The sequence below is a fragment of the Podarcis melisellensis genome, assembly GCF_964234715.1.
Source record: "Podarcis melisellensis genome assembly, chromosome: 11".
Classification (NCBI taxonomy): domain Eukaryota; kingdom Metazoa; phylum Chordata; class Lepidosauria; order Squamata; family Lacertidae; genus Podarcis; species Podarcis melisellensis.
Genome location: NC_138543.1, coordinates 10230878 through 10255898, shown reverse-complemented (window position 1 = coordinate 10255898; position 25021 = coordinate 10230878). Strand labels below are relative to the sequence as shown.

General features: G+C 42.7%; 1 protein-coding gene across 5 annotated transcripts in view; it reads left to right on the top strand.

Annotated features, from left to right (window-relative positions):
* Nucleotides 1-25021, top strand: part of CNTNAP4 (contactin associated protein family member 4) — a gene marked incomplete at its 5' end in the record, with an annotated part of 472706 nt that overhangs the window by 398689 nt on the left and 48996 nt on the right. For all 5 annotated transcript variants that reach the window (XM_081930406.1, XM_081930404.1, XM_081930403.1 and 2 more), the window contains 4 exons: nt 870-989; nt 6585-6782; nt 14681-14837; nt 18897-19024. In XM_081930406.1, coding sequence (XP_081786532.1) covers nt 870-989; nt 6585-6782; nt 14681-14837; nt 18897-19024 — 603 coding nt within the window. The remainder of the gene's footprint in view (nt 1-869; nt 990-6584; nt 6783-14680; nt 14838-18896; nt 19025-25021) is intronic.

The following is a 25021-nucleotide window of genomic DNA, read 5'->3' as shown; positions in this document are numbered from 1 at the left end:
AGATGCGCAAAGCTATCCTCAGAATCCTGCTCCTCACAGACGAGTCAGCAATGTCTTGGCAACACAGTGACCATATACATACGTAATAGACAATCTTTATAGAATTCCTTCAAACCATAACAAGTACAAAATGAAATCTTTAGTCTCAAAGTCTCTGAAAATCTTTAAATGAAGCTTTGTACGATGAAAGACAAGCTGTGAAGGTTAGTGCATTCAGCAAATACGATGTCCAACACTGACTAGTGATTCCGGATATTGACAACTGTTTCGCAGAATTCTTCGTCAGCGTGGGGGGAGGATATAGAATTGCTTCATAAACCCATCTTATTCTGAATGAATGTATTTAAATGAAAATATCAAATCCTGTGGAACAGTGCTCATGTAATAATGTAGTCACTGCTTAGCATTTGATATTTTCATACCTCGGGTTAAGTACTTAATTCGTTCCGGAGGTCCATTTTTAACCTTAAACTGTTCTTAACCTGAAGCACCATTTTAGCTAACGGGGGCCTCCTGCTGCCGCTGTGCCGCCGGAGCACAATTTCTGTTCTCATCCTGAAGCAAAGTTCTTCACCCGAGGTGATATTTCTGGGTTAGCGGAATCTGTAACCTGAAGCGTATGTAACCTGAAGCGTATGTAACCTGAAGCGTATGTAACCCGAGGTACCACTGTATATACATTCATTCGAAATAAGTTTCCTTTTTCCACACCGCAGTATATTGCCACACCACAATGTTTGGCCCTTGAAAAGCTGCTATCGCCCAGCCCTAGTGCTGTCTATTCCGACACCCACCCCGACAAATGTTCACGTTTCAGATAAAATGCAAACAATGCCATTATGTTTGTGATGGAAGATGTTCTCTTACAGCTATTTATGAGCAATCGTGTGAAGCCTATAAGCACAGAGGGAACACTTCGGGCTTTTACTATATCGACTCAGATGGGAGTGGCCCCCTGGGACCATTTCTTGTATATTGCAATATGACAGGTAAGGTGATAAACTCCCTTAACTCATGGCCGTCTCCGCGTGCATGTTCATTACATTGAAACACAATCTATCAAGTAGGAAGTGTACCTATTTTGGAACTTGTGAGTTTAAAGAATGAAACAGAATGAAGGTGACTTCTCAGCTCAGAATATTGGAAATGAATAAGGCAGGAAAATTACAGCAACAATGTAGGCTCAGATTGTGAGGCTACCATTTCCCCCTCTGTAGCACCATTCGTAAGTGGGTTTATCTCATACTCAATTTTCATTTTCTGAAGGGTTTTACATTTGAGAAGTTAGCTCTGCAAGTATGCAAGGAATTGAGAAAAAAGCTTTTACTGAAAAGATTATCGAGTTTATTAAATACTTCATTTCCTTCTGTACACCCAAACATGATGTATAGTGCTGCAAATGCATTCCCCCCTTGTCTTTATTATGTCATTTCAGGTGATTTAATTTAATTTTATTGATTTGCCTTTTACAGCTGAGTGTTTAAAAATGATGGGCGCATCTTCTTTTGCAGCTGTAATCAGCCAAAGTTAAGCACTTTTAAGGCCTATTAATTTCAATGGGGAATTAAGTGTGTCCTATTGAAATCAATGGAACTTGAATTAACCCAGTCCAGCCACTGATCCATGTTCCAGGCATTTATCCACAACTTCTTCCATTATATTGGAATGCCTGATTGTGAACAGGTTTCTTTTCCATGGCAGCTGCTGTTGGTACTAGAATCCTAAGACTATTCTACTTCAATAATTTTAGATTTTTATATGCATTTATACTGGTATTTGGTTTCTTTTGATACTGGAATGGAGGCAGAAATTGTCCCTGCAGCTGCACTGGACTGCTGAGACTCTGCAAGCATCTGGGAAGCCCGGGGCAACTGTAGAAATTATTCTCTCCTCCTCTCCAGCTCAGAACATGGACCTGGAAGGAGAGCGGAAGAATGCCCTTGAGCTTACAGCACAAAGGAAGGGACAGTGTCTTAATGAACACAGAAATGCCAGCCAAGAATTGCAAACTCCTCTCTATTTCCTTTAGTGCATGTACATTGAAATTGGCACAACTCTTGCCATGCCTCTTAAGAGAAAGGGAGATACAACTACTCATTAATTTTTGACCTGATCAAAGAGGGGGAGAGGGGTGCAATTTAAGCACTCCGGTGATTTTAAACTCCGTCAAAAGGCCAGCCCTCTGAGGTAAAGTGCAGTTTGATTTATTCCTGTATACCAGGGAACAGCTGCCAGTTTTTTCATCAGTCACTCCTTATTCAACACATTAAGCAAATCTCATTGATCAGTTCCTCACCAAGAGATGCAATCTGACAGGCTGAATCTTCAGTATTTGTTTTCTTTCCCTGTTTCCTCACAACTGGTATTCCCTTTTCCCACTAGCAGCGATGGAGGCAGATGCCCAGATTTCTTACACTACTGCCTTGTCATTGATATTCATGCAGTTTTCTTCTCAGGCAGATGGAAAGGGAGGTGCTGCTATCCTGTTTCTGGGGGGTCATTTTCAATACCACAATCCTGAGGTCCACAGCTTCAAATCAGATGGCAAGAATGTGTGCATGGAACGTTTTTGTAAGATGACATTTTACATTTATCTATACAGGGAGCAACGTTTTGCTCACCTGATGTCTACTGGACACATTTGCGTGTCGAGGTCCCCAGGTCCACCCCAATAACTCACACATCACACAGAATTTTTGTTTAAGGTTTTTGGCATAATTTTGGCCACAACTTTATTAAAATACAAATTTGTGAGTGGTTGCTTAGGCATTGGTTGCGACTATCTGCCCCCACCATGGGGGACAGACTGACATTCCGCACGATGCGAAAGTCAGAATGGGGGAATACACTTGGGGGTTACGCGGAGCAGGGAACCTGCCCTCACCCCAAATGCAACCAGGAGCTCATTGCTATGGCCCGAGCCCCCTTGACAGAGTGGTCAAGCAATAGTTAGCCCCCAATTCCTTTAACGGAATCCCTTGCAGCAGCAGCATTAGAGGGGCAGGCACAGCCAATCCATGCCCCTCAACCAACCAAACCATAAACCAATGCCTAACCGCAACCTTACAAGTTGTGACGATTTGCTACGCAGTAGGCAAAAACCAAATGGCCCCAGCCGATCAGCCAGATGGACAAAATTCCTACCAGGCCCCCGCTCCAAAGCAGACGACCCCATGACAGGCATAGCAAGGTCAAAGTGAACAACCCTATTCTAGGGAGGGAGGGACGGGCAATCCGCTGCACGGGCGAAAAGAGGAAGACCTAGCCTCGTGCAAGGAGTTTTAGCATTTCTGGCTGTCAATCAATAAATGGCAACATTAATTTCTTCCCAACAACAAGGGAAGCCCCAATCGCATCAGTGGCCAACGATCAGTTAGCCCGCCCCCAACTTTGGAGTGTCCTGGTGGCCCCCACCGCAACACGTGCTCTCCATGAATGGAGAATGGAGAATGGGTATAATTCTACATCCTTGGAAATATCGACCCAACCACACAAATCTCCCCATTCCTGCTATAGCTGATTTACATGCCTTTTAAAAAATATTCCTTTTGCTGTCAGTCATTCCTAAGCTTCCATAAATAAAGGAAGCTTAAGGCAAGGTGTTTCTGCAGAATAGTTAAAACACTTAACTGTAAAATATTGATTCAGTTTCTTAGGAGACACGAAGGCTATAAATAAATTCAGTGGACTGGCTAAGATTATAGCAGTGAGCTCTTACATAAGGTAGGAAGCCAGCAAGGGCAAAGGATGATAAACTAATAAAAAATGAAATTAGACAAAATGTACCCTAAGACATGCTGAGCAGTGGGTTCTAAATTTGACTTTACTGTCCAGCAAGCAGCCTTCCCTGTCAATGCTTTCACGAATACAGCACTGTAATTTGTTTTACACTGTTCTGCAATGGAGTGTCGGTCTTTCCCAATGCACAGGACATGCTTTTGTCTGATGAAACTGTATGGACAATGAATGCCATAGCAATATCTAGAGGAGATTGTTAACTTCCATTCATGGTGACTAACAACTGCAATCACCTCAGAAGAAGGCCCCATTGAGTTCAGTGGAATTTACTGCCAGCTAAATGTGTATAGGCTCGCAGCCTTAAATATCACTGCCTCATATGAGAGATGCAAAGTGAAGCTGCATTATTTTCTTAACATGCAAAACTGAGTTATGGAAATGATATTTTACAGAATGGATTGGTTGCTTTCTCCAAATCATATTCAACGGATAACCACATTGCCCAGCCAGCTTCTTTTACAATCCAGAAAATTATAGAACAAGTTCCTGCAGGAACTCAGCAGTGCTCAGCAGGTTTCAGGACTTTGTATTTCTCAAACAGGAGCCACACAAAAAAGTACACCATTGCTTCTTAAATTCTCCCCATCTAAACTCCTCTAATTTTTGAGTTCCAAATGATATGGTGATATTTACAAAAGGTGAATTCTCGGTTCTCCAGTTTGCTACAGCTTTTGGTTCTTGCAAGTACAGTAGTCTTCTCTCTGGCTCACACAAGCAGACATTGATAAGATTCTACAAATAGCATTCTTCATATAATCATATACATCAAAATCAGGGGTCAGCAAACTTTTTTAGTAGTGGGACGATCCACTGTCCCTCAGACCTTGTGGGGGGCTGGACTATATTTTGAGAGAGAAAAAGAATGAATTCCTATCCCCCACAAATAACCCAGAGATGCATTTTAAATAAAAGGGCACATTCTACTCATGTAAAAACACACTGATTCCCGGACCAGATTTAGAAGCCGATTGGGTCAGATCCACCCCCTGGGCCTTAGTTTGCCTACCCATGATCAAGATTATATGTGTCTTTCTGTGCACTGATAAAACACCACCCACAATCCCCACACTTAATGTGATATTATCAGTTGCATCAATATTTTTTAGGGTTTTGTTTTTTGTTTTTAAGCTGTTGTTTAGGAATCAGACTCACAATCTCAGTGCAGTCGTAAATATGATTGCGCCCAAAATGCTTTTCTGCCGTGTTCTGTCAATGGCACTCCTACTCTCCAACAGAGGTGAGTTGTCAAAGTCCCCCTTTCTAAGGAAGTTGTGAGATGGTCTGTCCCTAGGGGTAGCTACCTTGGGGATCACAGAGGCTTTAGGGCCCAAGAAGATGAAGCATCTGGCTGGATATTTTAGCTGGTTCCACTCCCGGCAGCTTCTTCTTCTCATTTGTAGCACCCTCCCTCCCTTTACAAGATGGGTTTTGCCAGCTGCCTAGTTGGGGAATGAGTAGAATAGTTTTGGCACAAGGATGCCTGTTTGGCACTTGGGACTCCTCGTTTTCTGCCTGCTGAGCACTGTTGGGTTGTCCTGATTGACCTTTCAATGTGAAGTTAATTATTCAGTTTGTTGGGCATTTAATGCAGGCAGTTCAGGGAATTCAAGGACTTTGTGTACAGGCAGCCTGAGGCGTTATTGGCTTCAGGGCACTCTTGGGTCACCTTCCACAGCCTTTGGCTTGAGGAAGGTCCTTGGGGATGCCCTTTAGGCTTGGTGTTCACACCTTGGCAAGCGCAACCCAGTGGGGCCTAGGTGCGCATGTTGGGCTCACATACCCAAGGCTCACTTAGCAAGGAGGGGAAACTTTCTCCCTCTTTGGCTGCAGAGCCACAGAATACAGCTCCTAACATGCCCTGGGGATTGTAACGATACTGTTATGGTTATATGGGGTTGCTCGTGCATAAGTTGCCACCACTCCTGGCTAGGTAGCCTGGTTAAACCTTTCCTGGCTGGACAGCCCTTCACTTCGTGGCAGATACCTCCCTCCAGTTATTTGAAATCCACCTGGTTGTTCTTTTATAATTCAGTTAATTGGTTTTATAGATCTTCTGTTGTTATATTCAATAAGTATTTCACCATTCCTTTGTCTCTCGAGTCTTCTTCAATATGTATAGGAGCATCGGCGGTAATATAGAAGGAGGAAACAAAGGAATTGAAGCCTTTTTCAAATGCTGCAGGCTGAAATTCTGTTACTAACATTAGAAATTATCCTACTTAAACCCTAATTCAGGAGGAACATTGTGCAGGCCGAAGTGGAAAGGAAGAAGAAAGGAAGTGCCATGGGGAAATTATTCTTTCCCCTTTGTTTAAGGCAGTTGTTTTGGATGTGTTTATTATGCACTGCTAAGTGTATACTGAGGGGACGCAGGTGGCGCTGTGGGTTAAAGCCTCAGCGCCTAGGACTTGCCGATCGAAAGGTCGGCGGTTTGAATCCCTGCGGCGGGGTGCGCTCCCGCTGCTCGGTCCCAGCGCCTGCCAACCTAGCAGTTCGAAAGCACCTCCGGGTGCAAGTAGATAAATAGGGACCGCTTACCAGCGGGAAGGTAAACGGCGTTTCCGTGTGCGGCTCTGGCTCGCCAGAGCAGCGATGTCACGCTGGCCACGTGACCCGGAAGTGTCTCCGGACAGCGCTGGCCCCTGGCCTCTTAAGTGAGATGGGCGCACAACCCCAGAGTCTGTCAAGACTGGCCCGTACGGGCAGGGGTACCTTTACCTTTACCTTAAGTGTATACTGGGTGTTCAATGTTTATGTGACTGCCTATTTTCTGTCTGTTTTGCAAGACACCACTTGGACAGTTATACAGCACAACAACACCGAGTTAACTAGAGTCAAAAGTGCTAATCGAGAGAACCCACACACTGTGTTTTTCAAATATGCTGGCAACCTAGAACAGCTTCAGGCTACAATTAACCACGCAGAACACTGTGAACAAGAGCTTGCCTACCACTGCAAAAAGTCAAGGCTTTCAAATAAGCGAGGTAAGTAACGCAGACAAATCGTATTATGCTACATAATGTGTTATACTCAATGAACCACTGTAGATATTTAATCTTGCCAAGGTTATGGCATCTTGCCACTATAGTTTGCTTTTTTAAAAAAATAAGAATAACTTTTTAAAAGATTTAGCAAACAAATCCCCAACCTGTAAATTGCTGAATAGCTTCTGAACCAGAAAAAGCACCAAGGTCAATTTATAATGAGCTTCATTCAAAGCATTAACTACTTTCAAACTCAATTTCTCGCCTAATCCTACTGTTTAGCAGAAATTATAACAAAGCTCCTTCCTGGCCTACATGTAAAGGACTTTAAAATTTTGCCAACAGCAAAGTAAATATAGATTGTATCTTGATAACTGAGGCAAAGTACTGATGTTGAAAAACCCACAACCCACACACCCCTTGTTTTTTGTGATTAAAAACATGTCTGTAGATTTTCATACAATCTTGTTTATGAAATGCTGAAAAGAGAAGTATTACAAAACATTATTTTTTTTTTAGTTGGGGGATTAGTTGCACTGATATTAAACACACACAAACAAACACAAACATTGCAGGAAGAGAATAGAGCATTATAAAAATGTCATAGATCAATAGTCTGCCTGCAGTTTGGAAATTATTTCATGTGTTTGTGGAGCATTGGTTCCTGCAGTGGCTTTTAAAACCTTGACTGTAAAGAAGTTGGGTATTATTTCTTTTTCTTTTCTTTTACCTCACTGGATTTTGACTGGATTACGATAGCAGGCTGTAGGACCAAAGTTACTTTGCACTATTTGTGCTTGCTTTTTGCTCATGTGCATTTGCACACATGCCAGCCTTGTAAAGAAACAGATTGTTAGCTTGTTGTTGTTGTTGTTGTTGCTGCTGCTGTTTTTGTTGTTGTTGTTGTTGTTGTTGTTGTTGTTCTTCTTCTTCTTCTTCTTCTTCTTCTTCTTCTTCTTCTTCTAATTGGGTTTTATAAACAAGAATAATGTTATACAAACTAGTATACCAAGTTTTGATGATAATAACATTGTATAAATAAGACAATATGCGCAATACAATATACAATATGCAAATAAAATCACATTCAACATTCATTACATTAATAAAGAATAATATTAAACATCAGCATTTCAACATTAAACAGAAACCCACTCTTAACAGTTACAATAAGTAATTTCTAAACTTCAGTCAATAAAACACAGCAAACCACAGTGTACAACATAATACAGTACAGGATGAGAAGCAGAGACTGGAGGGTGGGACAATGCAGGTGGAAAGAGGCCTTGCCTGATGTTTTTCTCATGTCATTTGTATATCACAAAAATAGCATAATAAATGTGGAAAGATATCTACAACATAGGTTTCATTATTAGTGGTCAGTGTATAAGTTCTTGGTTTATGAATTGGTTTGAACAAATATGAGGAAGAAGGGAGGGGGAAAGAAAAATAAAGGGGGGGAGTGGCGGGTGGGGTGGGGTGGGGTGAGGTGAGGTGAAGAGGAGGTAAGGAGAAGGAGACCCTGGCCGCGCGGCGGTTTAAATAGGGTAAGCCACACACCCTGGTCAACTGGACTGGTTGGCCATGGGGTGTTTACGTAGCTGGGACTCCCACCTTCGCCACCCCCCCATACATAGGGAGTGCACATGGCCTGCCTGCAACCCCACCCCCTAGGAAGGGGAACAGCCTTCTAATGGAAATTCACTCGGCAGACCTGCCCTTTCCACCACCTGAGAAAAAAGGAGAGTATGAAACTACATTAAATTTCCCTTGCATAATTTTACCCTTCTCGCCCCTAGGATTGTATAATTTGTATTGAGTGCATCTGACAAATACAGCAGTTGAGTATGGCAATGAGTAACAAAGAAAGAAAGGAAGATATAGCACGAACCATTATTTTTAACTTAGACAGAAGCAACAACTCAGGGCTCATCCATACTTCCACTTTTCCCATGTCTCGAAAGCATGGTATGGGTCCAAGAGATTTTTCTCATTGCCTTGCTCCTTTTCCAGGGAAAACCCACTCTTTAGCTTTGAATTGGAACGGACAGCAATCCACTGAGAACCCAATTGCTGCTTGCTCCGATGGAATGCTAAAGGGTGGTTTTCCCTTGGGGGAATGCAGTGGGACCAGAGGAAATGTGGATAAGCCCTCATTTGCTTTCAGTTCCTGTGGAAGCATGCAAATGAACCTTCAAAAGATGTCACATGCTAATATTTCTATATACTCTGTTTACTTTTTTCACTAGCTGCATCAAATCCACCTTTTCCTTTCATCTGATTATTAACATTCACAACCAAGGCAGAAGCCTGACTAATCACTGCTTTGTTATAATCCTTTAATAGCCTTACCGATCTCACGTTATGCACAGGCTTCAGGTTTGCTTTTCCAGATAACTTGGTGGATTTCAACTAAAAAACAACTCAGAGCTGGAGCCTTGATGCACAACTGCTGTGCAAGAATTCAGGTTCCATGCTCTATCATGTTCTTGAAGCAGGGGAAATAGGGGATGAGAGCCCATGTCACACCAGTGATGCAACAAAACTTCTCCATTTTCTTTTTCTCTCCTCTTTGGTCCACATCTGCTTCACAATGGTATCCAATTTTCTAGAGCAGGTTGGTGGAGGGCTGCAACCTGCAGTGTAAAACACAGGAAGCAGTTACACAAGTGGCTATGAAAATTGTATACTCTTTGGGCATGAGTCATTGTTGTTGTTGTTGTTTAATTGTGTCCGACTCTTCATGACCCCATGGACCAGAGCACGCCAGGCACTCCTGTCTTCCACTGCCCCCTGCAGTTTGGTCAAACTCAGGCTGGTAGCTTCGAGAACACTATCCAACCATCTCGTCTTCTGTTGTCCCCTTCTCCTTGTGCCCTCCATCTTTCCCAACATCAGGGCCTTTTCCAGGGAGTCTTCTCTTCTCATGAGGTGACCAGAGTATTGGAGCCTCAGCTTTAGGATTTGTCCTTCCAGTGAGCACTCAGGGCTGATTTCTTTAAGAATGGATAGGTTTGATCTTCTGGCAGTCCATAGGACTCTCAAGAGTCTCCTCCAGCACCATAATTCAAAAGCATCAATTCTTCAGCGATCAGCCTTCTTTATGGTCCAGCTCTCACTTCCATACATCACTACTGGGGAAACCATAGCTTTAACTATACGGATGAGTCATAGTGACATGTATTGCAGGTGTTATTATCAGATGGTTCATTTAAACACAAATTCAGAGTGGTGGTTGGTAATGAACTAGGGGTATTCACATTGCTGGCAAGGACAAATGACATTGTTTTGGGGTTCAGCAAGTAAATCTGGACACAGGTGGCGCTGTGGGTTAAAGCCTCAGCGCCTAGGACTTGCTGATCGGAAGGTCGGCGGTTCGAATCCCTGCTGCGGGGTGCGCTCCCGCTGCTCGGTCCCAGCGCCTGCCAACCTAGCAGTTCGAAAGCACCTCCGGGTGCAAGTAGATAAATAGGGACCGCTTACCAGCGGGAAGGTAAACGGCGTTTCCGTGTGCAGCTCTGGCTCGCCAGAGCAGCGATGTCACACTGGCCACGTGACCCAGAAGTGTCTCCGGACAGTGCTGGCCCCTGGCCTCTTAAGTGAGATGGGCGCACAACCCCAGAGTCTGTCAAGACTGGCCCGTACGGGCAGGGGTACCTTTACCTTTACCTTTAAGTAAATCTGCAAGGTTAAACAATCAATTTTCACCAGAAGGCTAAGAAGAAGTTTATTATGCTATTCATGATAGGGAAGAGCAGAAGAAATGTTCCATTGGTTTTTGCCAAATTTGTACATGGCTTTAGACTGGCTTGACATTGAAATTAACGTAGTACAGCTTGTTAAAATTTCATAGCAGTTCTATAGTGTCACAAAGCAGAGCTAGCTCAGGTTTTCAGATAGATAACTTATGTTGGCTTGCCTTTTCCCCTCAGGAGGACAGTTTACAGCTCTGGTCTATGAACATGCAAATTGGATTACATTCTGGAGACTTGGCTTATCTTTCCTCCGGGATCCTTTTGTTTGTGTGAAAACTCCACAGTAATCTGAGAATGCAGAACTCAGAAATGCATGCTCTGTTAGCCAAAACGTATTCACCCCCAATATCCAAAGCAAATTCCAGTCCACCTCCTTTGCCAATAGTTTGTTCAAGCAAACCTGTTCAAAGCGCTAATACCTCTAGTTTGTCCGGAAGGGGGAAAGAGTGGGATGTGAGAGTATGTGTAGAAACTAGCCTACTGTACAAAGGGAAAATTTACATTTTTGGTCCATCAACTTTTTCCTTTGGCTGTGTACCACCCCCCCACCCCCTGGCCAGCATATGAACCTTGGAAATTTGCCCAGAAAGGAATGTAGTCTTTAGGCTGAAAAAAGCTCCCAAGACCCTGACATAATATAATACTTAAATTCCTTGATCTCGGTTGTTCACCTGACAGAAAGGCCATAGCTGAGTGCCTTGCATACAAAATTCCCCACATTCAATCCCTGGAAATTCCACTGGTGCATGCTTTGATCACATGGATGCATGCTGCAAAGTGCTTTCCATGTGCACACCTAGCACACCTTTCTGCTGCTGTGTTTAGATAGTGCCATAGTTCAGTGATAGGACGATTGCATTGCATGTAGAATGTCTCTTGTTCACTCCCTGACATCTGCAGATAGAAGAGTGAATGTTCCCTGTTGAAACCCTGGACAATCATTGCCAGTCAGTTTTACCAGTACTGAACAAGATGAAAAATGTTCTGACTCCATTCGAGGTAGCTTTGTTTCTTCCTAATAAACTGAAGAGGGACTGTTACTTGCACACTTCATCATCTGAGGCCGTGTGAAAGGAAGAGGGAAATGTTTCATGATACCTGCTAAATATTCAGCATCCCATTCACCTATTTGCATGTCTAATAGGTAGGCATCAGTGATGAACCATAGCATACTCTTGATTTCAAAGAAGATCCAAAGTCACAGTATGATATCTTTTTTTTTTAGATGTTTTAATATTCCCTAACTCTTTATGGTTTTCTCCCAAGTCAGAAGAAAACGGCAGAGAACATAGATAATAGATGCACTCCAGAACCATTGAATTGTGGCACTTTTATATGGGTATGAATGCAGGGTTTTGAAAAATGAGATTTTTCGTAAATTATGTAGACCTTTTATCTGGATTTCCTATTCCACTACCACCGTCCCACTCAGGATAAATTGTAAAGCTAAACACACACACAATATGTGGCAGAGCATTCTTGCCATTATTCATCTTCTGGTTCTGTTTTTTTGAAGACCTGCTGGGCTGGCAGGTTGAATAGTATGTGAACGAGTCGATATGTTGCAAGCAGAGAGACTGCCAGGGTAGCAGAGGAGTTGTCTAACAGAGAGCTGCAATATGTACTGACAGTTGTTAGGAAGGCAAAGGGAGGCATAAGTTCCAGATTCTTGGTGGGGGGTTGTTGTTGAAAGCTTGAATGCTTCTCGCAAACAAAAGCAGAACTCACCAAAGTGTTGCCATACAATTTAATAGGGCATTATTCTCCCTGTGTGCCTCGACTTCTGCATTCATTGCAAAGTTCACCTTCCTTCCTTCTCCTTTAAAGATTGATTATCTTCATGCTTCATATCCTCTAGTAATTACCCTTTTCTGTATATTTTGTGCATTTATCGCTCTGTTTAGCTGGCAGCATCTCTCGCCTTAATGTACAGTAGTGTTGAATTAAGACTCCCTCATTTTTACTGTAACCAGTGCTGCGGACAGAGTTGGCTCTGCAATGTCGCTTCTTGCCACCAGGAAAGTTATTAAAGTGACAGTGATTGTGTGTCGAGGTCCCCAAGCCACCCCCCAAATAAATCACAATTCACACAGAATTTTTGTTTAAGGTTTTTGGCATAATTTTGGCCACAACTTTATTAAAATACATAAATGTGAGTGGTTGCTTAGGCATTGGTTCCGACTATCTGTCCCTGCCCAGGGACAGAACTGACTTCCAGATTCCAGCGAAAGCCAGTAAGGGAAAACAATGTTGGGGAGAAAATGGAGCTGAGCCCCAGGCCCTCACCTCTCCCCACATGCTCCCAGGGGCTTGCTCGGCCCAAGCCCCACGCCAGGGATTCGGACGAAAGCATGGCAAGCCCCTGGATTCCTTTAACGAAATTCCCTTGCAGCAGCAGCATTGGAAGGGCAGGCACTGCCAACCCTTACCCCTCCACCAACCAAATTTTTAACCAATGCCTAACCGCAACCTTACAAGTTGTGATGAGGCAAAAACCAAATGGCACCAGCCAATCAGCCAAATGGACAAAAGTCCTACCAGGCCCCTGCCCCAAAAGCAGACGACCCCATGACAGGCATAGCAAGGTCAAATGTAAGAGCCCTAAACTAGGGAGGGTGGGCGGGTGATCTGGGGCACGCAGCAAAAGAGAACACTCAATGCTGCATGCCATGCATATAAAACCTTTTGTCCATCCCACAAATTGTCAATATCAAAATTAGCCCAGTAACCCAAACAGCCCAATCACTGCCAATGGCCATCTAAAGGATCCTGCCCAGGAACTGAGGGGGTGGCCTGTCAGACCCCACCTCAACACGTGCTCTCCATGAAGGAGAACACGCTTTAACACGGCACACCTTCGTAGCTGAAACTGACTCCCACAGGAGGCAGGGAATAGCCATCAACTTGGATGGCTTTAAAAGAAGATTAGCCCAAGTCATTGGCTACTGTCACAATTGGAGGAAGCAGTGCTTCTGGAAACCAGTGTCTGGAAACCACAGGAGGAGTGTTCTTGTCCTTCAATCCTGCTTGCTGGCTTCCTACAGACCACTGTGAGACCAGGATTCTTCACTGAATGAACCTGATCTAGCAGAATCCTCTTATAGTTCATACTGCTTCACAATCTTACTCTTGACATTTGCAGTTCTCCCAGTAAGTACAGTCAAACCTCGTTCTCAAATGGCTCCATTTTTTAATGTTTTGGCTCCCAAATGCCGAAAACTTGGAAGTAAATGCTCTGGTTTTCGAATGTTTTTCAGAACCCGAACGTCCAACGCGGCTTCGGCTTGGGTGCAAGAAGTTCTTGCAACCAATCGGAAGCCATGCCTCATTTGTCGAACATTTCAGAAGTCGAACGGTCTTCCCAAACGGATTAGGTTCGACAACTAAGGTGTGACTGTACAGTGGTACCTCAGTTTACAAACTTAATCCATTCTAGAAGTTTGTTCTTAAACCAAAACCGCTCTTAAACTGAGGCGCACTTTCCCAATGAGGCCTCCCACCGCTGGTGCCCTTCCACCGTTCGGATTCTGTTCTTAGACCGAGGTAAAGTTCGCAAACCGGGACACTACTCCCGGTTTTGCTGAGCTCGTAAACTGAATAGTTTGTAAACAGGGCTGTTATTAAACCAAAGTACCATTGTACACAACTCTGTTGGGCATATGCTCAATTAGTATATTAGTATATGCTGACTAATCTTTAATTATCATAATGAGACCTTTATGAGATAAGACACTTGCAGTTTCCTCACTAGTAGACTCTTGATCATCTATTGATTTTTACATCACATAATAAATTACCTAGATTTTGGGGGATGAGGGCATTTCCTTCTTCATATGCTGTCATAAAGCAAATTGTGTAAGTGGCCTCCTTAAGATAAATGGTTCTAATACCATGCCTGACTGATTTAGGGACTACCAGTTCTCTTCTTCCAGTAATATAAGCAGAAAGTTTTGAAAGTAATTTAGTTCATGATAATGAAACATTAAAATGAAAAAAAAATGTTAGCATTTTAAAGAAGTATGGCCAATTTTATTTTAAAAAACGTCACATTATGCAACTTTTCATTTAGGTATCTTTTTCCTTTAGAGTTGAAGGAAAACAGGTGGAACAGTAAATTGCAAATTTCTCTAACTTGTCTTTTAGATGGAATTCCATTCAGCTGGTGGGTTGGAAAAATCAATGAGACACAGACGTACTGGGGAGGCTCCAGGCCAGATGTTCAGAAATGTGCTTGTGGAATACAAGGAAGCTGCATTGATTCACATCATGACTGCAACTGCGACGCTGACAGAAATGAATGGTGATTTTGTTTTCATTCTTTGCTTTGTTCTCCTCAAGTTAAAATGTTGAATGTCAAAATATGTGGCACCCACTCATCCTACCAGAATTAATTCATGAGACATCCGTTGATATAAGGGCCATCTTTATTCATCTTATTCTGCAACAAGCATCAAATAACAACACAACCGAAGTATAGAGGAGACAGTTGGGTACAAGGCTTCCCTTTTCTCCTGCTGGGCATTGCCAGTCTGGCTAAAAACAATGGATCGATCAGATGTTGCTCTTTGCCTTCCTCATCTGCTCATCCAAAGGACAAGCTGAGGAGGCAGCTGGCTGCTACACAAACACACACACACACACACACACACACAAACCATGCTGGGCAGCATTTGATAGGCTAAAGTTTCCAGGATTCAAAGGCTTCTGCTAGCTGACAATGGTAAGTAGGTGGACTAACATTAGGTTACTGGTTGCGTGCTGAGGTCCCCCAAAACCCCTACCCCAATAACTCACACATTACGCATAATTTTGTTTAAGGTTTTTGGCATAATTTTGGCCACAACTTTATTATCATACAAATTGAGAGTGGTTGCTTAGGCATTGGTTAGACTAGCTGGTTCCCCCCGCCTTTTGGGGAACAGCACTGACTCCCTAGTCAGTCCCGGAGGAACAAGATCAGGGTCAGCTGGAGCTGCGAAACAGACCCTCAGCTACCACCGCATGTTCCTTGAAGCTTACACGGCCCGCACCCTGCCGTCAGGGTTTGGACGAAGGGGATGGTAAGCTTCAGAATTCCTTTAACGGAATACCCGTCAGCAGCAGCATAGGAGGGGCAGGCACAGCCAATCCATACCCCTCCACCAACCAATTTTAACCAATGCCTAACCGCCAACCTTACAAGTTGTGACGATTTGCTAAGCAGTAGGCAAAACCCAAAAGGCACGCACTAATCAGCCAATTGGAAAAATTCCTACTGGGCCCCCGCACCAATGCGAACGACCCCATGACAGGCAGAGCAAGGTCAAAGCGCAAGCCCAACAAGGGAGGGCGGGCGGGAGATCCGGTGTCCACAGCAAAAGAGAAAGAGAAAGCTGTGGACCTTGCTTATATATAGGCATTGATCCCACCCCTAAATTGGCAACATCAAATTTACCCCAGTAACAAATCCCCAATCTGCTTCAGGCCCATAGCCATCTATAGCCTGGCAACTAAATGGGGTTTTGCTTGGCCCCATCCGCAACACGTGCTCTCTTTTAATGAGAACACGCTTTGCCTCCATTTCCCAGGGACAGTCCCTGGATTTTCAAATCAGTCCCCATACAAAATCCATTGACGTTGAAAAGTGTCCCCGGATTCATTGAAAAAAATCTGGTAACCTTAGACTAACAATCCTTTCACCCTCCAAGTGTATTACTTGTAGTAGTACGGTGTGGTACGCTGCTTTGACATCAACTGATAGGAAGTGCCTACAGAGGGTGGTGAATACAGCACAAGATATTATGGGCTGTCCCGTGAATCCGCTGGATGAAATAGTGGAAGAACTTTGCCTCAGGAGAGTGAGGAAAATTCTCAGGGGTGATTCACACCCTGGCCGGCACTTTCTATATCAGGCAGGAGATATCGAAGCATGATTAGTCACACCAACAGGGTAAAGAACAGCTTCTATCCGTGGGCTGTTAGGCTGCTGAATGAAAAGATAACAACAGGGCAACTGACTTTTGGGTTTGGTGGGTGTGCATCAGTAAACGAGGGGAATTAAGACTAAGAGAGCTGAGTGGGGAGTGCTCGTGTGATCTCACTGTATACAAGTTGTACATGTGACAATAAAGTATTTCAATTTATTTCAATTAGGGTGCTTACCAAGGTTTCCAAACTTACTTCTCTTCCTGCCCACATTTCCTGACTATGAAAGAACAGGCAGCCAATTAAGTAAATCAGATACATACAACATCACCATATGCTTTAACATATGAGTAGGGAGCGCCATGTGGGGTAAAAATCCTGACTCAGCCCTCAAATGGCTAATCCTGCAATGTTGCATGGGCTTGTTGATGGGCAGAAAGGGAAGGCTGTGGTGCCGTTCTCTAAAGGTCTGTGCCAACCTGATTGACCAGAAGTCCTCCAAGTATTGGAATCCTGCTGTGCTCCCCGCAAACACATGTCCACATTCCTGGCAACTCCTTCCCCTTCCTATCGGTGAGAAATGGCATTGTGATAGCTGCTTTTGTCTACCCAAGGATGATATAAATTTCTTTTTTTCATGCTGTTTTGAGGTGCCTTCAGAATCATAGGGTAGAATTTTCGCAGCAACGTCTTAAAAATTAGGATGCTAAATCCTTACTTAGATGGAAACAGCTATTTTTAAAGTATCAAAGTTCACCTGCTATTAGAGCAATTCTTTCTTCCTTACATGAACTCAGAAGCCCAACTTCAGGCACACAGCTTGAAAATGTGTCCTAGATTTTTATCTCTTTTTTTGGTTTTGTTAAAGGTCATTTTTTGTTATCGTGCTGTAATTTCGTCCTAAAGTGTTCCCTGTGACAAGGAGAAATCTCGGACAGAAATATATATGAGAAAAGGTTTAGTTAGGCACACAGATAAACTTGGGAACTATAATAGTCCCACATAGTAATAGCTTTCATAAAGGAATAAGCATTTTCAGACAGTAAGGTCACATCAATGGGCCACAGTAACTGGAGTGTGAAACAACTCTCTGAGATTCACTTCTGATTTGAACATCTCATGTGGATGCGAAAGCATGGAGTTCAGGCTAGTCATTTTGTCTGGTGACCAAGGGACCAGCTTCATACTGTCAATGAAACTATGAGGTCCCTGGCTCCGCAGGCATGATGCTCTTTGGTACAATCCTTCAGATTATTTCCCCAATCCTTTCAGATGTTTCCCCAATTTTCCGTTCTGGGTCTTTGGGGGTCTAATGTGACTAAAGGGCAAAATGAACACTGGTTTTTTGTCTGCCAGTAGCTTGGAGGTTATTGACTAGAGGGCAGAGCTACCTTTAGAACCTGTCAAATGGCCACCAGCCACACAACACTCACCATTTAAACTGGTCACCCCCATCCCGCCCTGAGTCAAGCACAAAAAACTCACTAGATTGTGGGGGACTGATCCTCTCCTGCTAATGAAAAACTTATAGATAAGGCGGTTTGGAAATGCCGAGGCTCAAAGGAAATGCTGAAATGGCAAGCATAAAAAATGGATAGCAAAAGAAGTAGAAAATGTAAGCCTTTTCTTGCAAGTTTCTCAGTTTTTCTTCCATCATATATTATACACACACACACATGCTTGCCTGTTGTAAGAATTTGAACAATTGACAAATGTAAGAGCCTCCTGCCCTTATAGAAACTGAAATGAACATAAACACTATATATTCTCAATTGGAAAAGATGGGGAAAGAATAGCTTGTGGCATTCAGGTATCAATAATGATTATGGCCTTTTTTGTTATTTCCATTATTTTTTCCAGACAAATGATTGTTTCCATACTAAAAGGTCAGACCTTGCTATCTCCAGGTAGGCCAGGAAAGGGTCCTTTCAGAAACTCTGGAGAGCTGTTGCCAGTGAAGTGTCGACAATACTAAGCTAGATAGGTGAATGATCTGACTCAATGCACGTCAGTTTCACATCAGAGCTGAGTTATGCGTGGAACTTGATTACTCTGAAGGACATCTTCCTTGCAAGGAATACACACACGGGTCTGAGCACAGACACAACTTTTTAGCTTTAATACATTGTCATGAAAGAGATCTGAATTTTCATTGCTTTCATCAAACTCTCCATGAATCTGGGGGGCAATATATGTAGACTTCCTTTGACAAGGTTATTGGCCAAAACTGGACTTTAGAAATGTCGTCCTTATATAAAACTGCATGTAGTTCTAACTCCTCCCCGCCCCCTCTGTTGCCATTTTGGTAAACATTTCTATGCCTTCACTGTATTATCCATCTACATTTGCTAAAAATGAAGCCATTTGCTAGACACAACTAACACAAAGACAATGACATCCATTCACATAACTGCTTAATGCATTATCTGAAAGTTTGTTTGTTTATATGTTCTAGGACCAATGACACTGGGCTCCTATCCTATAAAGACCACCTACCAGTAACAGAACTTTTCATCACAGATACAAACCGGCCAAATTCTGAAGCAGCTTACAAACTTGGGCCTTTGCTTTGCCAGGGTGATAGTAAGTAATTCTGTTTTTTGAACTTATGTCAACTAAACATCTTCTCCCTGAGATCGTACACTTCATATGGGACTTATGGGACTTAATTTGAGCTGCTGTTTCTTAGGCCTTGACATTTAACCATTATTTTTCTTTCATTTCTTACACTAAATTTACTTTTTGTGTTTCCCGTGTCAGCAATCTGAATGTAATAACCTAGTTGCATTGGCTAAACATACATTTTGCTACAAAATTTGATGTTTCAAATAGAGCTGCACTGAATTGACAAGGAACATTTCCCAGCTATTTTACCCACCTTAAAATAGAGTGCTTTGTTTCAGCTATGCATTGGGGAGTGGGGCGGAGAGAATTAAAGTGGCATTTAAATGTGGATATAGTTTCATCACCTATAGTTCCAATGGTTGAAACATCAGCTGCTTCTTCCGAACTGTGAGCCAAGTTGTTGTCATCTCTGTCTGAGAGAGTAGCTGGCGAAAAATATATCTCTCAGCCCAGTGCATGCACTCAAACTTGAGGATAAAATGTAAGTGACCCCGCAATGGCAATTATCCTCAAGGGCAAGAACTTGATAAGGGAAATGGGGAGGTACCACAAGCAAGGGAGGTCTACCTATTACTCCTAATAATATAACAAGCATAGCTAGGTGGCATTGGTACAGTATTTCTCCAGAAAGATTAGATAAGCAATTCATGCAAGACAGGTCTATCAGTGGTTGGGAGAGCACTATTGCAGTTATTAATTTTGTGCAGCATGAAGCAACTGAATGCATAACAGCTGACTCCTTTTGGAATAAAAATTGTCCAGAGCCATAATGATTATTCAAAGCTTTCCTGAAAAGAACTTCTTCAACAGGCACAAAAACCATCAGTGATGCATCCAGAAAGTTGAAAAAAGCATATGCCTGTTCACACAGAGGTTCTTCTTCTTAAATATATAACTTAATTATGATTGGAGTTGAAATCAATGCTCTGTGTCTCCCATAGCCTGCCTCAGCCTGCATGCCAGCTAAATGGAACCACTATGCTCAATGTCAGTACATCTGTAAATTACAGATATGTGGGAGCAAAGGGATAGTTTAGGATGAGAAGAGAAAATGACCTTGTGTGGAAGATGGTTGCAGCCTAGGGGTTCTCTGCATGAATGGCACTGGGTGAGGACCAAGGCCAAATTTAGGTTTGATGAGGCCCTAAGCTACTGGAGGTAATGGGGCCCTTTATATGTCCAGCTGTCCTTTGTCAACAACAAATTGTCACTGTTATTTGTGTTGAATATATGCTATATGGTAATTCATGGACCTAATAAGTATCTAAAGCCATTTGCACATAACGCAATATGTATTTTATCAAAGTTTTTTTTCCTTTAATTTTTTTTGGGGGCCCCAAGAGAGTGGGGCCCTAAGCTATAGATTGTTTAGTTTATACATAAATCTGACACTGGTGAGGACTCTAGGAGGCATTGTTGATTCTGCACTGGAGGAGCAAATCTAGCAGGGTATTCTAAGCTCAAAGCCTTTCAGAAGATTTTGAGAAAAGCATATTGCCTTTCCCAGACTAAATTTTGCAACATTCCTCCACACACAGAGTACTAGTGCACAGTAAATGTCAGTCACCCCTCTCCAATAAAATCTTGCTGTTGAATCATTCACCACCGTTTTCTTTTCTTAAAAAAAATACTAGCTTTCTAGCATCCTTTCTGTGTAATCTATCTCTGTCTCTATAAACAGAAGGCATGGGAGCATCTAGGATGTTCGTAAAAATGTTTACTCTCAACCAAATGAGATGATGGAAGGAGTAAACTGACTGCTACTGTATTTTTCGCTCTATAACACGCACCAGACCATAACACACATGTAGTTTTTAGAGGAGGAAAACAAGGAAAAAAATATTCTAAACGAAATAGTGGATATATGATTTTTGTGGTTCATGCTGTGGCCACAGACATGTGATCTGACAGTGAGTTTGGAGTAGCCCAATGCAAAAATCCTGAGGATCCATGTGGATCCATGCTTTGTAACCACGGAGGAGGGAAGGAAGGGGAACCATGGATCCTCTGCTCACGACTGCAGCAGATCCCCTCTGCCACCCGCAGGCATTCGCTCCATAACACGCACAGACATTTCCCCTTACTTTCTAGGAGGAAAAAAGTGAATGTTATGGTGCAAAAAATACGGTACTTACTACATGTTATAGTAACAGAAGATTTGCAATTAGCTCTCCTCCTGAAAGAACTCTCACACAGATCTTTCTGTGTTGTAGATAGGCAACCAGAGGCCACCAGCTTCTTAAATTGTTGCTAACAGGCACCAAAAGTCTAAGAGAGGGGAGTCACTCAAAATGAATCAGTGGAACAAAAGAAGGAGGGTCCATTTCATGAAAACTTCTCTCCTCAAAGCTCTGCATCAAATTCATGATTTTTATTTTTATTTTGCTGGAATCGCTGTTTTGGTGCAGCCTGGCCTTGTCTTGGTCTAGTGTCAAACTTTCAGAAATCATTTCTGAAAAGAGCACTGCCTTCCAGTTGTCATTCATTTTAATTGCTTGTCCATACGCATTGTTCTGCTGAGTTGCTGCTCTGCTGTTCTGGCAGTTTCGTTGCCCTCCAGAATTTCAGCGCAAGACATTTGCTCCTATCCAGCTCTAGCTCTGCGCAGTCGTGTGAGACCACTCGCCGCTAAGATGTGGGGGATTATTTAGCTAAGCATCTAAGTGCATATCCCACTGAAAATAATGTATGAATGGACAATATTTGCAGTTTAGACGTGAACTACACATAACTGATCAGGCAAAAGGAATGCTGGCCAATTTGCCTCAGTAAGGTGAATATGTTCCCCCTACTTGTTTTCCGTGCCCCCCACTTCCCAAACATGTCACGCCGGTAACCAGTTTTGCACTGTTTTATAAAGTGGTGCAAAGTAATTAAAAGCAGGGAAACATTTTATTAGTTCATTAGTTGTAACTCCTTCTGGCTTTGGGGTGACATTTTTAATACATTTAATACATTCTGCTCAAAGCACTTTTAATCCTAATAGACCCACCCGCCTTATATCTGGAGTCTGCTGGTAGCATTTCAACTACAACACGTGCAAAGATACCGTAACTTTTTTTTACACCATTATTATATTATATTATATTAATTATTATATTATATTATATTATATTTTTATTTAATTTTTATTTATATATTCATATTATATTTTTTATATTTTTAAATTTTTTTATATATATACACTCCTCCCCCTCTTTCTTTTTTCCTTTTTCCTTCTGTGATAGAACTCCTACTTGGGGACTTCCCTGGCTTTTTTTCTGGCCCACGTAGGGCCAGTCTAGATAGTTAGCCTTGGTGAAAAATCCCATTTTTCAGTCGCTCCCTGTTTTCTTTTATTTTCCAAAATCTGCATGTGACCTCTATTGCAATAACTGCCCTGCTTTATCTCTCTTAGTTTTGTGTTATCTAACTGTCCCTTGCACAGTAAGTCTCAAGCTGCAGTTGTGCACAGCTTGGAAAAAACAGTGGACGAAGTCACTCGGGCGCCTAGGGCGGCGTGACCAGGGGAGGGGGTAAGCCGCCCATAGGGGCAGGATAAGGGTGAGGTGAGCCGTCCATAGGGGCGGGGCACACCGCGGGGCCTCCGGAGTCTGCCTGCCTCCTCCCACTCAGACACCCTACAGCTGGGGGGGGGGCGGCAGAGGCAGCAGGCGGACCGTTTGGGCAGCATGAAGCCTTGGCACGCCCAAGCCACCGCATCTCTCCCCTTCCTCTGTCCCTGCTTGGAAATAAAATTAAAATTATTTGGTACTTACTGAGTAAGTATGCATAAGATTGTGCTTTCCTGCAGCTATTATTCATTCAACTTTCATGAGTAGGCTTGACCTATACAAACAACTGAGCTGTTTTCATTCAGGGAGGGGGATCGGCCTCCACCCCCATCATTCTACCCAGACGCTGAGGTCCAGCGCCGAGGGCCTTCTGGCAGTTCCCTCACTGTGAGAAGCTAAGCTACCGGGAACCAGGCAGAGGGCCTTCTCGGTAGTGGCACCTGCCCTACTATCAGATGTCAAAGAGATAAACAACTACCTAGATAAACAACTATTTAGATAGTATAATAGATAAACAACTATTTAGAAGACATCTGAAGGCAGCCTTGTTCAGGGAAGTTCTTAATGTGTGACATTTTAATGTATTTTTAATCTTTGTTGTAAGCCGCCAAGAGTGGCTGGGGAAACTCAGCCAGATGGGTGGGGTTCAAATAATAAATTAATACATTGGTACCTTGGGTTAAGTACTTAATTCATTCCGGAGGTCCGTTCTTAACCTGAAACTGTTCTCAACCTGAAGCACCACTTTAGCTAATGGGGCCTTCCACTGCTGCCGCACCTCCGGAACACAATTTCTGTTCTCATCCTGAAGCAAAGTTCTTAACCCGAGGTACTATGTCTGGGTTAGTGGAGTCTGTAACCTGAAGAATCTGTAACCCGAGGTACCACTGTATTATATTATTATCATTCCCATCCCCCACCACCCGGTGAAGTATCATAGGCCCACAAAGGAAGTAGGGAGTGGTTGGAATCAGATCCTTTGCTGGGTGGGGCCATAGTGGTCTGTGGCAATTTTTTATTTTATTTTATTATTTTTATTTATTATGCAATTTAGGATTGCATAGTCCTTTCTCTCTGCCAGCTCAGCCTGCACTCCTCTTTGAGATGCCCCCCTCTCTTTCAGTAATCCCCTGAAGGAGCAACAGTTTTCAATAATACTTGAACAGCATCAAGCAAATGTTATTAAAATATGGAGTGCATTTTAAAATGCTAAAATAAGACCAAAGACAAATTAATAAGCAGACTCCTCTACAGAAACATAAAATACAGGGAATGGTATACAGCTTAGTTTTCTTTTAAGTTCAGAGTATTAGTGAGCTGTTTTCTAATATGCACTTGCAGATTTTGGGAAATGCCACAACATTTGTTTCCAGTCTTCCTTTTAGGGCTGCTGAACAATGCAAATAAGAGCAAGCAGGGAAGAAAGGGTAAAGAAATAAAAATGGATATTACTGGGCCCAGGAACATAGTTTGACTGCCCACCAGAGATCCTTGTTTCTGTCTGCTGCTACCACTCTCAAAAACCAAATTATATTATTCCACTAAAAAGTTTATCTCCTCGTATGACACCCATTCTGTCTTCTTTTTAACATACATAAATCCTTATTCTCATAGTTGTTCACCTAGACACTATTTGGAAGGCAGCGTGAAAGAACGTCTACTTCAATTTCTGACCCAAATACCAAAGGCTCCATTAAATGGATTGGAATGGAAAACTGCTGTAATCTCTCGGGTCCAATAACCACCCTGCCGTGTGCTTACATAATAAAAGACCTGTTTAAGGAAAACAGGAAAGCTAAATAGCGCTATAAATTATTGTGTCCTAAAACGGGCTTATGTTGTGCTTTTTTATTATTAAAAACAGCAGCTTTAGCTTTGATATTCAAAGTCCATTTATCATCTTTAATTTTATTTTAATTCAAGAGGCTGATCCACGGGCACCTTTTGGAATTTTGAGGAAGTGTTGAGCATGAGATTGCCCAGTGGAACTAAGTACACGGCAGAGGTGGAGTCTAAGCCACAAAACATAGACCCACTCCTTTGAATCCCTGATTTTCTGTTCCGAAAGAACACACTTTCACAGAAGTCAATTCACAGAAGCCTTTCTCTCTCTGCCAGCCCACTGCTTCTCCACCTCTTTTTCTCAACCCGCACCCCACAGTCAACTCATCGCATCTCTCCCCGCACTTTCATCTTATGGGAGCATTTTAGAGCATATAACTTCCTCTCATGACTTTTATGTACTGAAGTTCTCACCCTGGGCCAGCAGGAGGATACTGTAGATAGTTTTCACTCAGGTCTGCATATGCAAATAAGGAATTGAAAGTGACATTCAGTGATTGGATAGTTACAGAAAGTTGCTACTGTTGCTTTGTAGTTGAGCTCTATATAAGCAGGTTGG